Source organism: Dryas octopetala, chromosome 3, assembly GCF_963921425.1.
Source record: "Dryas octopetala chromosome 3, drDryOcto1.1, whole genome shotgun sequence".
NCBI lineage: Eukaryota > Viridiplantae > Streptophyta > Magnoliopsida > Rosales > Rosaceae > Dryas > Dryas octopetala.
In genome coordinates, this window is record NC_141368.1 from 10,434,619 (window position 1) to 10,448,622 (window position 14,004).

The window sequence follows — 14,004 nt, forward strand, 5'->3', positions numbered from 1 at the left end:
TCTTATTTATTATGTTTTCTTGCTCTCCAGGTTGACAGGCGTTCTCAAGTTGATCTAATAACTCGCCATCGTTTGGGCAATGGGATTCGTGCTTGGCGCAAACTTATGCATTGCTTGATTGAGATGAAGTGTCTTTTTGGGCCATCTGGAGACCAATTATGCAACCCTGCACCTGTATGTTTTGTGATAATTCATTCTATTATACTGCATTTTTCAAATTTTGGTACATCCGTACCAATTCCATGTGTTCTTGTTGTAAATTCTGGTGTCTGATTTTTCACCACTGGTTATACATTTTCAACATGTTTCTGCTTTTATGTTCAATATAAGCTTTCTTGCTGTTTTAACTTACACTTTTGTATCTTTTGTGAATTATCTTTGGTTGTTAATTTGAAAAATATATTTTCTAAAGATTTTGTAAATATTCTGTAGGTTTTTTGGAAGCTAGATTTTATGGAAAGTTCTTCTAGGATGAGACGATGTTTAAGGAGGAATTACAAAGGTTCTGATCATTTTGGTGCTGCTGCCAATTATGAGGACCATAATATGATGAAAGAACGAGAAAATAACATAAATTCCTCGAATGCTCCTATTCTGGCAGCAGAAGCAATAGCCATGGAGGCAGTAAATGATGATGATGAACAAGGGGAAATTGATAATTTGGATGATGGATCCCATAGTATAAAACAGAGTGGGGAGAATCAGTCACAGCTGTCTGCAACAGCTGAGCAAAGCCTGCAGGTACCTGGGGAATCTGGTGATACACAAGTTTCTTGCGAACCAGACATGGTTGAAAGTTCATCAGCAGTTGCGCCTGGGTATGTTCCGAGCGAACTTGATGAAAGAATTGTTCTTGAGCTTCCTTCATCGATGGTTCGACCATTAAGGGTTATACGCGGAACTTTTCAGGCAAGTCTAACAAGCCTTGGCTATGGCATACTTTCTTATATATTCAATGTCTGTTTTCTTTTGTCAAATCTGTAATTGTTATCTATAAGTTATGAACTAGAATCTTTTAGTGTACCACACTAAATCTGAGAGGCAATGCAAGAAACTAGAACAAACAAAAACTCCTTTAACTTTCTCACAGAATTTTCAGATTAAATTAAGATGCTATGGGTCTACTTGCTATTGTTCCTGCTACCTATTCTATACGTTTGTTGAAAGAAGGTCGAGAATCCCTTCTTGGACAATATTACTCCTCTTGATTTTCAATGAAGCAATTTTCTTCTTTTAGTTTATATTATGGGTTGCTTTGGAATTGGGTTAAGTTAATGATTATTATTGTGGGTTATGGTGATGAGCACTTCAATGGCTACTTCTGTTAGTAAGTTTTGAGTTGAACCGTATCTCATGGAGATATTAATTTTGGGTTGGTAATTTTGTTCCACTCAATGAGTGACGATGGGCCATTTTTGGTTTTAGAAATTGACTTGTGAATCCAAATCTGGCTTTGAGTTGGAAAATATTAATCGCACTTCTCTGATTTGGGTTTGTGGACCAATATTTCTTGTCCCTCCATGTGCACACAAACTCTATCCATACATTCATTCTTCATGGTCTTACATTCTGTTCTGAGTCTCTTGCTTGTTATTTTCTTTCCTGCATAATAACTGTGATTGCTGGACAATTTCTGTTCAAAAGATTCGAAATAAAATGTAATATTTTGTTTGTTTTTTGTTTCAATACATCACAATTAGTTACTGAAATTTTATTCTTTAGTGCCTGATACTTGTATGATGAAATTTGACTTTTCTATATGTATATAATCATGATATTTGCTAGTTAGGTTTTCACTTAAAGGACGTTTGAGGAGTATATAGGGTAGGGGTGGAAGAACGATTTGATAAAGCTAGGTTTTGGGCTTTGTTTTGGGTCTCTGTCTCGGTGGAGTTGAAGGAGTAATCTTTTTATTGGAAGGCAGTTGCCTGTTGAATTTTGTTCTGGTTTTGCTTAGAGTAAACAAGCTTTTCTGTTGTAAAGTAGGTCTCTGGTATTTTGATTTAATGTCGACTCCTTGTCCACAGTATGGTACTTTTGAGCAGTTCTCATAAAGTTCATTTCTTTTGAAAATAATGGTATTTGCTAATTAGTTTTGGATTTGGTATCTTCTTTCAGGTTACAAGCAGGAGAATAAATTTTATAGTTGATAACAGTGAGGCCAATAGTGCAGTGGATAGAATTGATTGCACTGAAATGAGAGACCAAGAAAAGGATCGCAGCTGGTTGATGTCGTCCCTTCATCAAATTTATAGCCGAAGGTGATGCCATTGTAGATTTACATGAGTATTGCTCCAATATAAAATGACGTCATTGCTGAGTGTTCCTCGTCTTATATCTCTCTTTTTTCTTTTCTACTTGATAAATTTTTTAATGGCCTATTTTTATTACAGATATCTCCTAAGAAGAAGTGCTCTGGAGCTGTTTATGGTTGATCGTTCAAACTTTTTCTTTGATTTTGGGGTAATTCTTTTGTATATGTCATTTTAGATTTCTTTTTTTTTTTTTGTTTTCCTCTCCTAATAGGAGGTATTTTGATAATTTCTAATCCTCATGATCCTCCTGCTAACCAACCCATTTATTGGTGGCCCTCCCCACTATTATATTCTCAGAGTATTGAAGGACAAAGAAACACATATCGAGCAATTGTTCAAGCACGGCCTCCCCATTTGAATAACATATATTTGGCAACTCAGGTTTTCACCATGCTTATCCTGTTTGAAGTGGAATTTACTAGTGGATTGTGTTAGTGTGTCTACCCTTACACCCCCAGTAACCATAACCACTGTTTAATAATTCCATTGATTGTGTGTTTGGGTTTGTATATACCTGCTGCAACATTTTGATCGGTCACCTGTTTTTAGCAGACAGTTCATTGAATATTCTTATATGTGGATTATGCTTACTAGTCATAGGGTTGATCAGGGAATAGGATTATCCCATCTATCCCGCACTAAGTGATGTGTTATCATCAGTTTTAATAATAATGTATGAATTATTGGCATGTATGTCTAACAGACTCCAAAGAGTGTGATATTTGTTGGCTGTGTGCATGATGAATGGGAACATTTATTGAAGGTTGAGAATAGTGCTGGATGGTTTTTGCATTAAGTTATTGAGTGGTATAAACCTATTAAGTGTATACCTAGGCTAACTATCTGAATGTGTGTGTGTGGTTGTAAAAATAAGAAATTACGTTTGGTGTATGTGGAGTTTTTTTCAAAGTTGGATAGCACTTCACAAGATTTCATGCATTATTATGTACTATTACTTTTAGAACTTAAAAATAAATTACAAAATTAATGGAAACCCCCAAGTGGGAGCCCAATTCTTTCTAGCATCCAACTTTTTTTCCATTGAATTTTCTCCCCTAGACTGTGACAGTTTTATTTTTAATTACTTTTTCATTGTGTTTATTAGGGGTTATTGGGATTCATTAGTGTGGGGTTTAGAATAGCATAGGGGGTTTAGGGCTTAGAATTTAGGGTTGATTACTTTAGGGTGTATAATATTCGTTTTAGAGCTTATGGTTTAGGGTTTAGCTCCCAAGTTTTGGGCTTGGGAGCTAAACCCTAAACTAAACCATATGGGATGAATTGGATTCTAGAAGAATATGTAAAAATTGCAGCTCTAGAGGTGTAACTGTGTCACAATTTGCATATGTTATTGTGACACAGTTACAGTTCAACTGTAACTGTTTGATCAGCATCAGGGGCTGGAAAAAAAAAAGGGAAAAAACGGCCAAGGTTGGAAAAAAAACAAAAACAAAAAATGCTAGGGGGCAAAAAAACAATGGAAAAAAAGCTGGGGGTTATTAAAAAGTTCTGATGCACTTAGGGGAACTTTATGTCATACTAGAGACCTAAAGAACTTTATGTCTTAATCTGTGTTTATATGTTCTAGAACATTGGAATTGAAATTTTTTACTTGGTGTTTATGTGGAGTGTTTCTAATTTGGACTGTATGCCTTGATCTGTATTGTCACAGTTTAGAACTTATGAATTAATTTGTTATTTGTAGAGACCCGAACAACTTCTAAAGAGAACACAGCTTATGGAGCGTTGGGCTAGGTGGGAGGTATGAATTCAGATTGAAGTTCTAGTTTATCATGATGCTTGTTTCCAATTGTTTTTCTTCGATGCTCTTGTTTTCCAATTGTTTTTCTTTTACAATATATTCTCTGTAAAATAAAGGGAAAAATAACTCTCATTAGAAAAATAAATAAAAGGGAAAAATAACTAGTAGAATTACAACCTCTGTGCAGATCAGCAATTTCGAATATCTAATGCAGCTCAATACACTGGCTGGGCGTAGTTATAATGACATCACTCAGGTGGAATTTCCTGGGTACTTTTGTATTATATGTGGAATAATACTGTTTTATCTTCCCCTCACATTTTTTTAATTTTTTTTTCAGTATCCTGTTTTCCCCTGGATCCTTTCTGATTACAGTTCGAAGAGTTTGGATCTTGCTGACCCTTCTTCCTATCGAGATCTTTCAAAGGTGGTACTGTTAGAATACTGCAATTTGTTTTAGATTTGTTTACCCTGATGTTAATAAGCCTTTTATGTACCATGCAGCCTGTTGGTGCATTGAATTCTAATCGTCTGGAAAAATTTCAAGAGAGATATTCCAGCTTTGAGGACCCAGTCATACCCAAATTCCATTATGGTTCTCATTATTCTAGTGCTGGAACAGTAGGTTTTTTCCCATTTGTCTTTCAGTTTTGGTCTTTTGTGATATTTTGTGTTAACTGTGTGCCCTGTGTTAATAATGATTGTTGAGACACTTATTATATGTTCTTTTGAAAGATTAATAAAAGAAATTATGTTTCAAATGTATATCATTTGTTTACCGTGTCCAAATACGTGATTGAATTAATTTGTTCGTTTTTTTTTCTCCTTTTCTATTTTAACTTTAATTTGTTATTGAGGGATTCATATTTGTATGCTGGTATATTACTTGGGAAAAGAGGATGTTGCTACATATAATATGCATATTTGTTGCTACATCCCCTTTGTGATATGCCCTCAAATGATGATTATTATTATTATTATTATTATTATTATTTTTTCAAATCATGTTGGGTTTTTTATATATGTGCAATTATGACACTAGAACATTATTGGTTGCTGGTTGCACCTATTAAAAAGTAACTGCTTTGCTTTCTATCAAAAGAAAAAAAATATAAAAAGTAACTGCTTTCTACCCAAAAAAATAAGATTTGCAAATAAATTTCTTCTTTACTGATTATGATTGTATTTGTCCTGATGATGGATGTTGGAGAAGTCAATCTCCAAGGAACCCAATAAACAGTGCTTATGTGTCATGAGGATGCATTCAGGAACCTTTTCTAGATATGCTAACTTACTCAAATTCATCTTATAGGGCTTCTTTTAAGCTATGGCTAGTAGTGAAAAGTGGGTGCTAGTTTATATTATATTATCTAACCTGGTGTACAGGACTATCGACTCTACTCAGGAAAACACTTCAATGCAATTTTGATTTCACGTGCTATCGCGTTATGGAATTTATATTAACCTGAAAGCCAATATCCAATACTCTTTTTAGCTGGATAGCTTTTTGTATTGTTCTTGGCACAGCTAGCTATATCATGTGATAGCAAATTGCTCAGGGCACCGAACAATAGGGGAATTTTTGTTGAGGAATGAAATTCAGGAAATTATCATTCATTTAGAGACTACTACATAATAAGAGTAGTTCTGTTTGCAACCCATTCCTTCTGTGAGAGAATATTTTGTTATTTCAGTTTGGCATGGGATAGGCAGTAATTTTCCATTCTATTGTCTTTACAGGAATGATTATACGATTATTGTCTCAAAAGTTTTTATAATTGGCTTGATAAAACTTAGTAATACCCAAATATGAGACTTTTGTTTTTTTAGTACCTTTTTGTGATGAAAATTTGCATTCTGTTCGCCATTTCTGATGCTTTTTGTTTGTATAGCGATCAAATTTAGTGTCAATTGGATAAAATAGATTGTTCGATATGTTTTTAATAAAAAAAAAAGATTGTTCTATAATTCTTCTCCATGAGTTCTGGTCTTTTTAAGTTTTATTTTATTTTGTTGCAGGTGCTATATTATCTTGTTAGAGTTGAACCATTTACAACTCTGTCAATTCAACTACAAGGCGGAAAATTTGATCATGCAGATCGGATGTTTTCAGATGTTGCGGCTACTTGGAATGGTGTTACTGAGGACATGAGTGATGTGAAGGAATTGGTATGATGTCTGAGCATTTTGAAAAAAGCTTCCTTTTATTTAATCGTATGCAGTTTATTAACTTCATTTGCACAGTGATTTCTTGGAGTGCTTAATAAAACATTTTTTTTGGTTCCTGTAACTTAGGTTCCTGAGTTGTTCTACCTCCCTGAGATGTTAACCAATGAAAATTCAATTGATTTTGGTACAACACAATTAGGTGGAAAACTTGGTATGTTCTAGTACATTGTGCTAGTTGAAGTGATAGATTGTTGTCAATTAAACTGAGGTTGATTGCTCTGCTTTTGAATTTACAAATCAGGTTCTGTCAAACTTCCACCTTGGGCTGAAAATCCAATTGATTTCATCCATAAGCATCGGAAGGCTCTTGAAAGTGAGCATGTATCTGCACATTTGCATGAATGGATTGATCTCATATTCGGGTAGGTTCTATTTGGAAAGAAGAATTTTTGTTTTCTTCACCTTGTTCTGTTTTGCCACTTTTTCGTTTCACTATTTTGGTCTTTTATAAGTTGGTGAGTGGTGACAACTCTAGAGTTGGTTTGTATATATCAACTTTGAGAGTTTTCTATGAAATTGGTGAGTGGTTCCAATTGTGAAAACTGTTATATACATTAATAAATTGGAATATTCAGGTACAAGCAACGGGGCAAAGAAGCTATATTGGCAAATAATGTTTTCTTTTACATTACCTATGAAGGGACGGTTGATATTGATAAGATTTCAGATCCAGTAAGTCCAGTTTGCTTTGTGGTCTGTCTGATTGTATTGCCTATTTGTTGATTCAATTTTTTTTTTCTCTTTATGTACCAAAAACAGGTTCAACAACGTGCAACACAGGACCAGATTGCATACTTTGGGCAAACACCATCCCAACTTCTTACCATCCCTCACGCACAGAAGTTGCCATTAGCAGATGTTCTTCATCTGCAGGTAAACTGTCTTTTGGAAAAGGGAAAACTTAGCTACCATTTCATATTTGATTATTTCATTCTGGAAACTATCAAATCCTTCACATGAAAATCTGTTTCTCATCCAAAAAAAAGTCACAGTAGAAAAGATTTTGGATAAGTTATGAGGATTTGTTTTTTGATGAAAGTATTTCAGGTGTTTGATTATCATGCATTATGTTTAGGTTTCCTTTATTTTAAAGATTATCCTGATTGATTTTTGGATGTCAGACCATCTTCCGGAACCCAAAAGTAGTCAAACCATATGCTGTTCCCGCTCCTGAGCGCTGCAATCTTCCTGCAGCTGGTATACATGCATCTTCAGATACTGTCATAATTGTAAATATGAATGCACCTGCAGCAAATGTTGCAGAGCACAAGTGGCAGCCGAACACCCCTGATGGCCAGGGTATGCCCTTCCTCTTTCAACATGGAAAGGCTACAGCAAGCTCCACTGGTGGAACATTTATGCGTATGTTCAAAGGGCCAGCTGGATCTGACGATTGGCAATTTCCCCAAGCGCTAGCATTTGCTACATCTGGAATTAGAAGCTCAGCTATAGTTTCCATAACTTGTGACAAAGAAATTATCACTGGTAAGTTTTCAATTTCTTACGTATATCTTCCCTTCTTTTTTATTTTATGTAAACAATTTTGTTTTTACGTTATGTATACTATGTTAGGGCCCATTTGATTATGCTTATGTTTTTGGTGTCGTTTTTATTTTTATTTTTTAAGTTAAACGGATAGAAGGGAAATGTATGGGAGAAAGAAGGGAGGGATGAAATATGAGAGATGTGAGGAAGAAATGAGGGAGAATACATAAAAGAATTAGAAATAAGAAAAAAAAAAAGAATGATTTAAATTTTTTTTTGGTTTTAGTTTCTAGATTCATTCCATATATATCCCTCTGTCACATCTATTGTCCCTCTTCTCACTTTTTTCTCATTTTCCCTTTTCTATCTTTAATTAAACATAAAAACCAGAAAATGAAAATTTTACCAAACGGGCCCCTAGCAATCACATTACCAGAAATGAAAATGTTCTCCCTCTCCTCTCTAAGTCTCTCCCTCATTATCTCCTCTCTCTACTCCACCTCTAACCATCACCTTCTTGCCCCCTTTCTCTCTCTCACCCTTCTCACTACAAAAGAAGAACTATTAGAGGGACTATTTGGAGAATAAAAAAATAATAGTGACAGTTGGGACTTTAGTTGCCATTCATGGTGATCTTATTCATCAAAGTTTTGAGAATAAGTTCTCAAGATCAAGGCATCTGCACAGCTTGCATGTGGTTGTGATAACTAGATCAGCTATAATGGTGCAATGTGCACCTCAATCTGAGCCATCTCCGTCGGAAACAATTTTGTATCCATGATGTGTAAAACAGTACAAAGAGTTTGTTTTTTTATCCTAAAAATGCAAAATTGTATAACAAGTAACAAAGTAATACTGGCAGCAGGAACAACTGCATGCCCTAATTACACCTTCAGCACCACCCAAGTTACACCATTACAGCACTACCCAAGTTACACCATGACAGCACCCAGACCAACAGACCCAGACAGTACAAAGAGTTTCATGAAGCCATTCTCTTTGCTTTGGCAGCCATTAACACGAGAAGGCAAAAAAAAGAAAAAAAGTGGTGGTGCAAGACAAGAGCAAAGGCTGCTGTCTTGCTCCAGTAATAGGGCAAAAACCACAGTAGAAAGGAAAATCCAGCAATAACAGTAGAAAAGAGAGAGAAAAAGCTATAGAATCAAAGTTGGAACGTAGATAAATGAGTTCTAGGGTTAGGAACCCAAAAGAAGCTCTCAAATCTGAATTATCAGAAAAATATAATGCATAAAAAACTGTCTATTACAACCTAAGCCTTAAGCTTATATAGGAAAACAATTCCTCAATTGACTAGGAAAACAATAAACATTAGCTAACTAGGAAAACATAAAGTAAAATTACCTTAAAGACCTAATGAAATAAGGAAACTAGACTCTAAATCCAGCTAGGAAATAAAAATTAAAAAGCTACTAAAAAAAATAATAAGTCTTGGAACCCTAGGAGATGCTCCTGCATCAAGTGGGAAGCCTTCTAGTCTTTGAAAGACGGATATAACTGATAGTATTTTGTTCCTTATCATTTGGGGACCCACAAAAAACTAAGATGAAGAGCTCCCTTTTGACTGTGAATGGGGCAGAGCACATCAAAGAGAACATTGGAATCTTTTTTATTCTTATCTTTGGTGTGGACCCACAAAGAAAACGGCAAAGTGATAATTTTCTCTTCATGGAGCCATACTTCAGAGTCAAACAGCTTCTACCCAACTCCAATATTCGCCCCCATCTCCATCTCTCTTTGATTTAGTCTAAATTCCTTTCTCTTGGCCAGCTCACCATAACATAATAACCAATTAAACAGACACCCAAAACTGGTTCTTTTTCAAAATAGTTCCTCTGCTTTAGTTATGAGAAGACAGAGAAAGGGGATGGGAGGGTGATGAGGGAGAAGAGAAAAGAGGATGGCGGAGAAGGGGAGGGAGAGAGAGGAAATGGTCTTTTTTTTTTACTTTTTTATCTGTAATTTATATTGGGGTCTAATCTACCACTGTACCCATAAAATTGTGATCATGTGCTTGGCACATGACTAATTTTTGACAGAAAATAGAATGGATTTGACAGAAAGGGCAACATTGCAACACGAGAGAAGTTTTTGGGGCAAAATTGTGCAATTGATATTAAACCAAAATAATAATTATTGTTAAGTCTTTGCCTCATTTTGTTTTATGATGGGAAATAACTTGCCTATCCCCGTTATTGGGGATGTGGAATCACATAGAGAGAGAGTGAGAGAGAGAGAGAAAGAGAGAGTGAGAGAGAGGTGATGCCACATCCCCAATAACGGGGATGGGCAAGTTCCTCTCTTTATGATGAATTGGTATGTGATACTATTTGGCTCGTAACCGTGGGCATGTGGATAACTTTATTCATAACTAGTTTCAAGTCTTTGTCTCATTTTGTTGTTCAGTAAATTGGAATGTGAGTGATACTATTTGGCTTGTAACTAGGTGGGCATGTGGATAACAGTATCAAACTAATATCGTCTGATGGAGCAAAAACCTTAGAGACAGCCTTTGGCCACTGTGCTCCAGTCACTTGCCTTGGACTTTCACCTGATAGTAACTACCTTGTGACGGGATCCCGGGACACAACTGTATTACTTTGGAGAATACATAGGGCATTTACTTCTCGCTCAAGCAGCGTATCAGAGCCTTCTGCTGGGACAGGTACGCCTCGCACATCCAGCAGTAGTATATCACACATGTTGGCAGACAAAAATAGGAGACGTCGTATTGAAGGTCCCATACATGTTCTTCGGGGTCACCAGAGGGAAATACTCTGTTGTTGTGTCAGCTCAGATCTTGGGATTGTTGTTTCATGCTCCCATTCATCAGATGTTCTCTTGCATTCTATAAGAAGCGGTCGGTTGATCAGAAGGCTGCCTGGTGTGGAGGCCCATGATGTATGCCTCTCATCTGAGGGAATTGTATTGACTTGGAATAGAACACTCAACACTCTGAATACCTTTACTCTTAATGGGGTTCTGATTTCCAAAGCTCAACTACCTTTCTCTGGGAGCATCAGTTGTATGGAAATTTCTATTGATGGATGGAGTGCTTTGGTTGGAGTAAACTTGTTTACAGAATTCGATAGAGCCTGCAACACAGAGTTTGAGTTTTTAGATAAAACCGAGGAAAACAACAGACTGGAAATTCCATCGCCTTCAATTTGCTTCCTGGATCTTCGTACACTGAAGGTATGAGAAATGTAAAATAGGGATCAGCATGCATTGCTTTCTGGATTAGCCATATGATTTTTCTGTTAGTGTCTTAATGTTGAACTTCTAGTGTTTAAACAACATGACTAGGCTATATTTTCAATGCCCTATCATGGGAATTTGAAAAATTTCTCATATTTTCATGACAACATATTTCTGCAATTGGGGATCTTGTCCTTTAAACTTTCTGTTATAGGGAATTTTGTCTATTTTTTCTTTTTGCATTTATTCTTGTCAACGCATCTGTTGCACTTTTCTAATGTCTCCCCAGGGTTGGATCATTCGCATTTGATTTTATGCCAAAATTGGGTACTTTGCATTTGTGATATAGTTTTTGCTCCTGACATGCATGTTAGGTCTCATAATTGAATTGGTTCCTGTCTTGTTAACAGGCTAATACTTAACTCTGCAGGTTTTTCATGTATTGAAGTTGGGAGAAGGACAGGATATCACATCTCTAGCTCTAAACACAGATAACACAAACCTTTTGGTGTCAACAGCAGATAAACAGTTGATAATTTTCACTGATCCAGCTGTAAGTCAATTTTTTTTTTCCTCATTTAATTCTTTATTGGAATTAATTATGTGATTTTATTCAATTTGATGCTGGCACCTTGCAAAAATTTCGAATCTGGTTGGAGGAACCTCTCCTCTGATTTTCAAGAGCTTGATCAGTATAAAATTCACTTTCCCATAAAATTGTAAATTTATAATGATGGTAACCACTGTTGCTAACCGCTATTTTCATTTTAACCAAACTATATATTTGAGAATATGCTGCTTATTGCTTGCAGTTGAGCTTGAAAGTGGTGGATCACATGCTCAAGCTTGGTTGGGAAGGCGATGGGCTAAGCCCCCTCATTAAATCATAGTTTTAGGCCATACTGGAAAAGGAAAACAGAAGATACCCGATACTATTTACCACTAGGACAAGAACTGCAAGGGCATGTTAGGTGCCCCTGTTTTTGAAATTGAGACAATTCATTCAGTTGCAGTTTGGAGCTTTGTTTTGAGTGTATCATATGTGTATTAGATAAGCAGAAGAACCCTATCTTATATACCCAGAGTTACAGGTTATTAGATTTTCTGCGGGGTTGTTTTTTCGATTCAGTTGAGTTGTAAGTATGTACAATGAGATTGGCGAGCTGAAGGCTATTGAGGTCTTGAGCTATTCTTTTTTGTCCATTGATTTTTTCATATTTTAGTGAATGAAAATATAAAAGTTATTCATTCTAGTAAATGGAAACTTTTGTTTTTCTTTGCCAAACCAAAATGAATCGGTTGAAATTACCACTGGAAGTAATTTGTTTTCTAAGAGCTTGTGCTTTACAATTTGACCCATTTTGTTGAGATCGATACAAGACTTTGCGTTTTTATGTTGAGTTTTTGCAGCTTGTAAGTGAAAGTGGCAAAACATCAGTGTCCCAATCCACTGCAAAATTATGTCAAGAAAGCTGATGAAGGCCAGATGGTGTTCTCTACGTTGGTTTAATTGGCTTATGATATGAGTAGGTTTTCTTATGAAGCATTTCCTTTGGCATGGTTTTTGTTGTCAATCCCAGACATACAAGCTACTCATTTGATCTTTGTAAATGTGTATTTAAGATTTCATCTCATACACCTGATTGATTTTAATTGAATTTTGTCTAAAGATTCGCTGTACACACTTGCATGATATTTCCAAAACTAGATTTTGTATGTTCATCAGTCCATGTACCAACAATAATGAGTGTATCTATTTCACCTCCCAACTTGATTCCACCTTCCTTTTAATAAATTTGGGTTAAAGTTCTTGCTAAAAGAAGATGCTCACCAGACCTAAATTAAAAAAATAAAGTTTTGCTAAACAACATCCTACTATGCTAATGACTATTTGGTTGAGTGGATGGCAACTAGTCTCCTTTTATCTTCCATTTCTCAAGTTCAAATTTTCATAAATAACAGTTGATTAATTATTAAAAAAAAAAAAAAACATATCCTTTTATGTTCATTGAACATTAAACACCCTTGAAATCATCCTTTTATGAATAGTCCATATGAGGCCTTGACGAAGCGCCAAACACTCAGCAGTCAGCAATTGTAATTGTGGTATGCCCAAGATTAAAACCAACCAATAGGCCAAACATTTATAAAACCAACAGCGTTACCATTAAAAATGAAACCATCAAAATTCAACTTAAAGAAGGGGGAAGGGAGAGAATTTCAAACAATATGTGAAAGGGAACAGACCGAGGCCATCGGGCACTCAGCCATCTCTCTCAAATGGAATTTCTATTTTTTTTTATTCCACCCAATAAAGCGTGAACATAACCATATGAATTGATACCATTACTAATTTACTATCTATATTCAAAGGTCTTAAAGCGTGTTATCAATGAACTTATCATGGATAAAATTATTAATAAATTACTCATAATTGAAAGATTTGTAACTGGAAATCAGTAAAATAAAAAATTAAGTTCCAGCTCAATATGTCTGTGTACGTGCGTAGAGACTGAAAAAATACACTACCGAGTGCTCAGTATAGGCAGATTTGCCCATTTTTAAGTTGCATATGCATCCTTTTTAGCTTGTAGATGCCTTTTTTAGTTTGTAAATACATCTTTTTAGGTTGCAGATAATATGTTTTAGGTTGTACATGCACTTATAAATGCAGCTTTCAAATGCAGGTTAGACAACCCGCATCTGCAACCACCGAGTGCTAAACAATTCCCATCAATCATTCTTTGGACAGTTTAGGCTGCAACTTAATTTTTGAGGGTTTATTTCTTTTATTATAGTCCTGTTCAGTAATTTTGATTAAAGAAATATGTTAAAATTAAAAAAGATCAAGGTTCAATCTTAATACTTAATAGTGTTCCTCATACATTAACATTATTTTATTTTTGAGCAAATTACAATTTAGTACCTCAACTTTACATATTGTTTCAATTTAGTACCCCAACTTTGAAAACTTGCAAAAAATTACCTCAACTCTCA

General features: G+C 35.4%; 1 protein-coding gene across 3 annotated transcripts in view; it reads left to right on the forward strand.

Annotated features, from left to right (window-relative positions):
• Positions 1-12,298, forward strand: part of LOC147290745 (WD-40 repeat family protein / beige-like protein) — a 29,245-nt gene extending 16,947 nt beyond the window's left edge. Inside the window, exons 15-32 of one of the 3 annotated variants that reach the window (XM_086235193.1) lie at positions 31-174; positions 433-909; positions 2,119-2,261; positions 2,394-2,463; positions 2,613-2,696; positions 4,021-4,077; positions 4,265-4,333; positions 4,418-4,504; positions 4,582-4,698; positions 6,097-6,246; positions 6,373-6,457; positions 6,548-6,668; positions 6,882-6,978; positions 7,066-7,179; positions 7,428-7,791; positions 10,256-11,004; positions 11,438-11,560; positions 11,820-12,298. In XM_086235193.1, the coding sequence (XP_086091319.1) occupies positions 31-174; positions 433-909; positions 2,119-2,261; positions 2,394-2,463; positions 2,613-2,696; positions 4,021-4,077; positions 4,265-4,333; positions 4,418-4,504; positions 4,582-4,698; positions 6,097-6,246; positions 6,373-6,457; positions 6,548-6,668; positions 6,882-6,978; positions 7,066-7,179; positions 7,428-7,791; positions 10,256-11,004; positions 11,438-11,560; positions 11,820-11,897 (3,129 nt within the window). In that variant the 3' untranslated portion in view covers positions 11,898-12,298. Of the gene's footprint in view, positions 1-30; positions 175-432; positions 910-2,118; positions 2,262-2,393; positions 2,464-2,612; positions 2,697-4,020; positions 4,078-4,264; positions 4,334-4,417; positions 4,505-4,581; positions 4,699-6,096; positions 6,247-6,372; positions 6,458-6,547; positions 6,669-6,881; positions 6,979-7,065; positions 7,180-7,427; positions 7,792-10,255; positions 11,005-11,437; positions 11,561-11,819 lie in introns of those variants that run through there. The other 2 variants (XM_086235194.1, XM_086235195.1) reach the window with 2 other exon arrangements.
• The last annotated feature ends 1,706 nt before the right edge of the window (positions 12,299-14,004 follow it).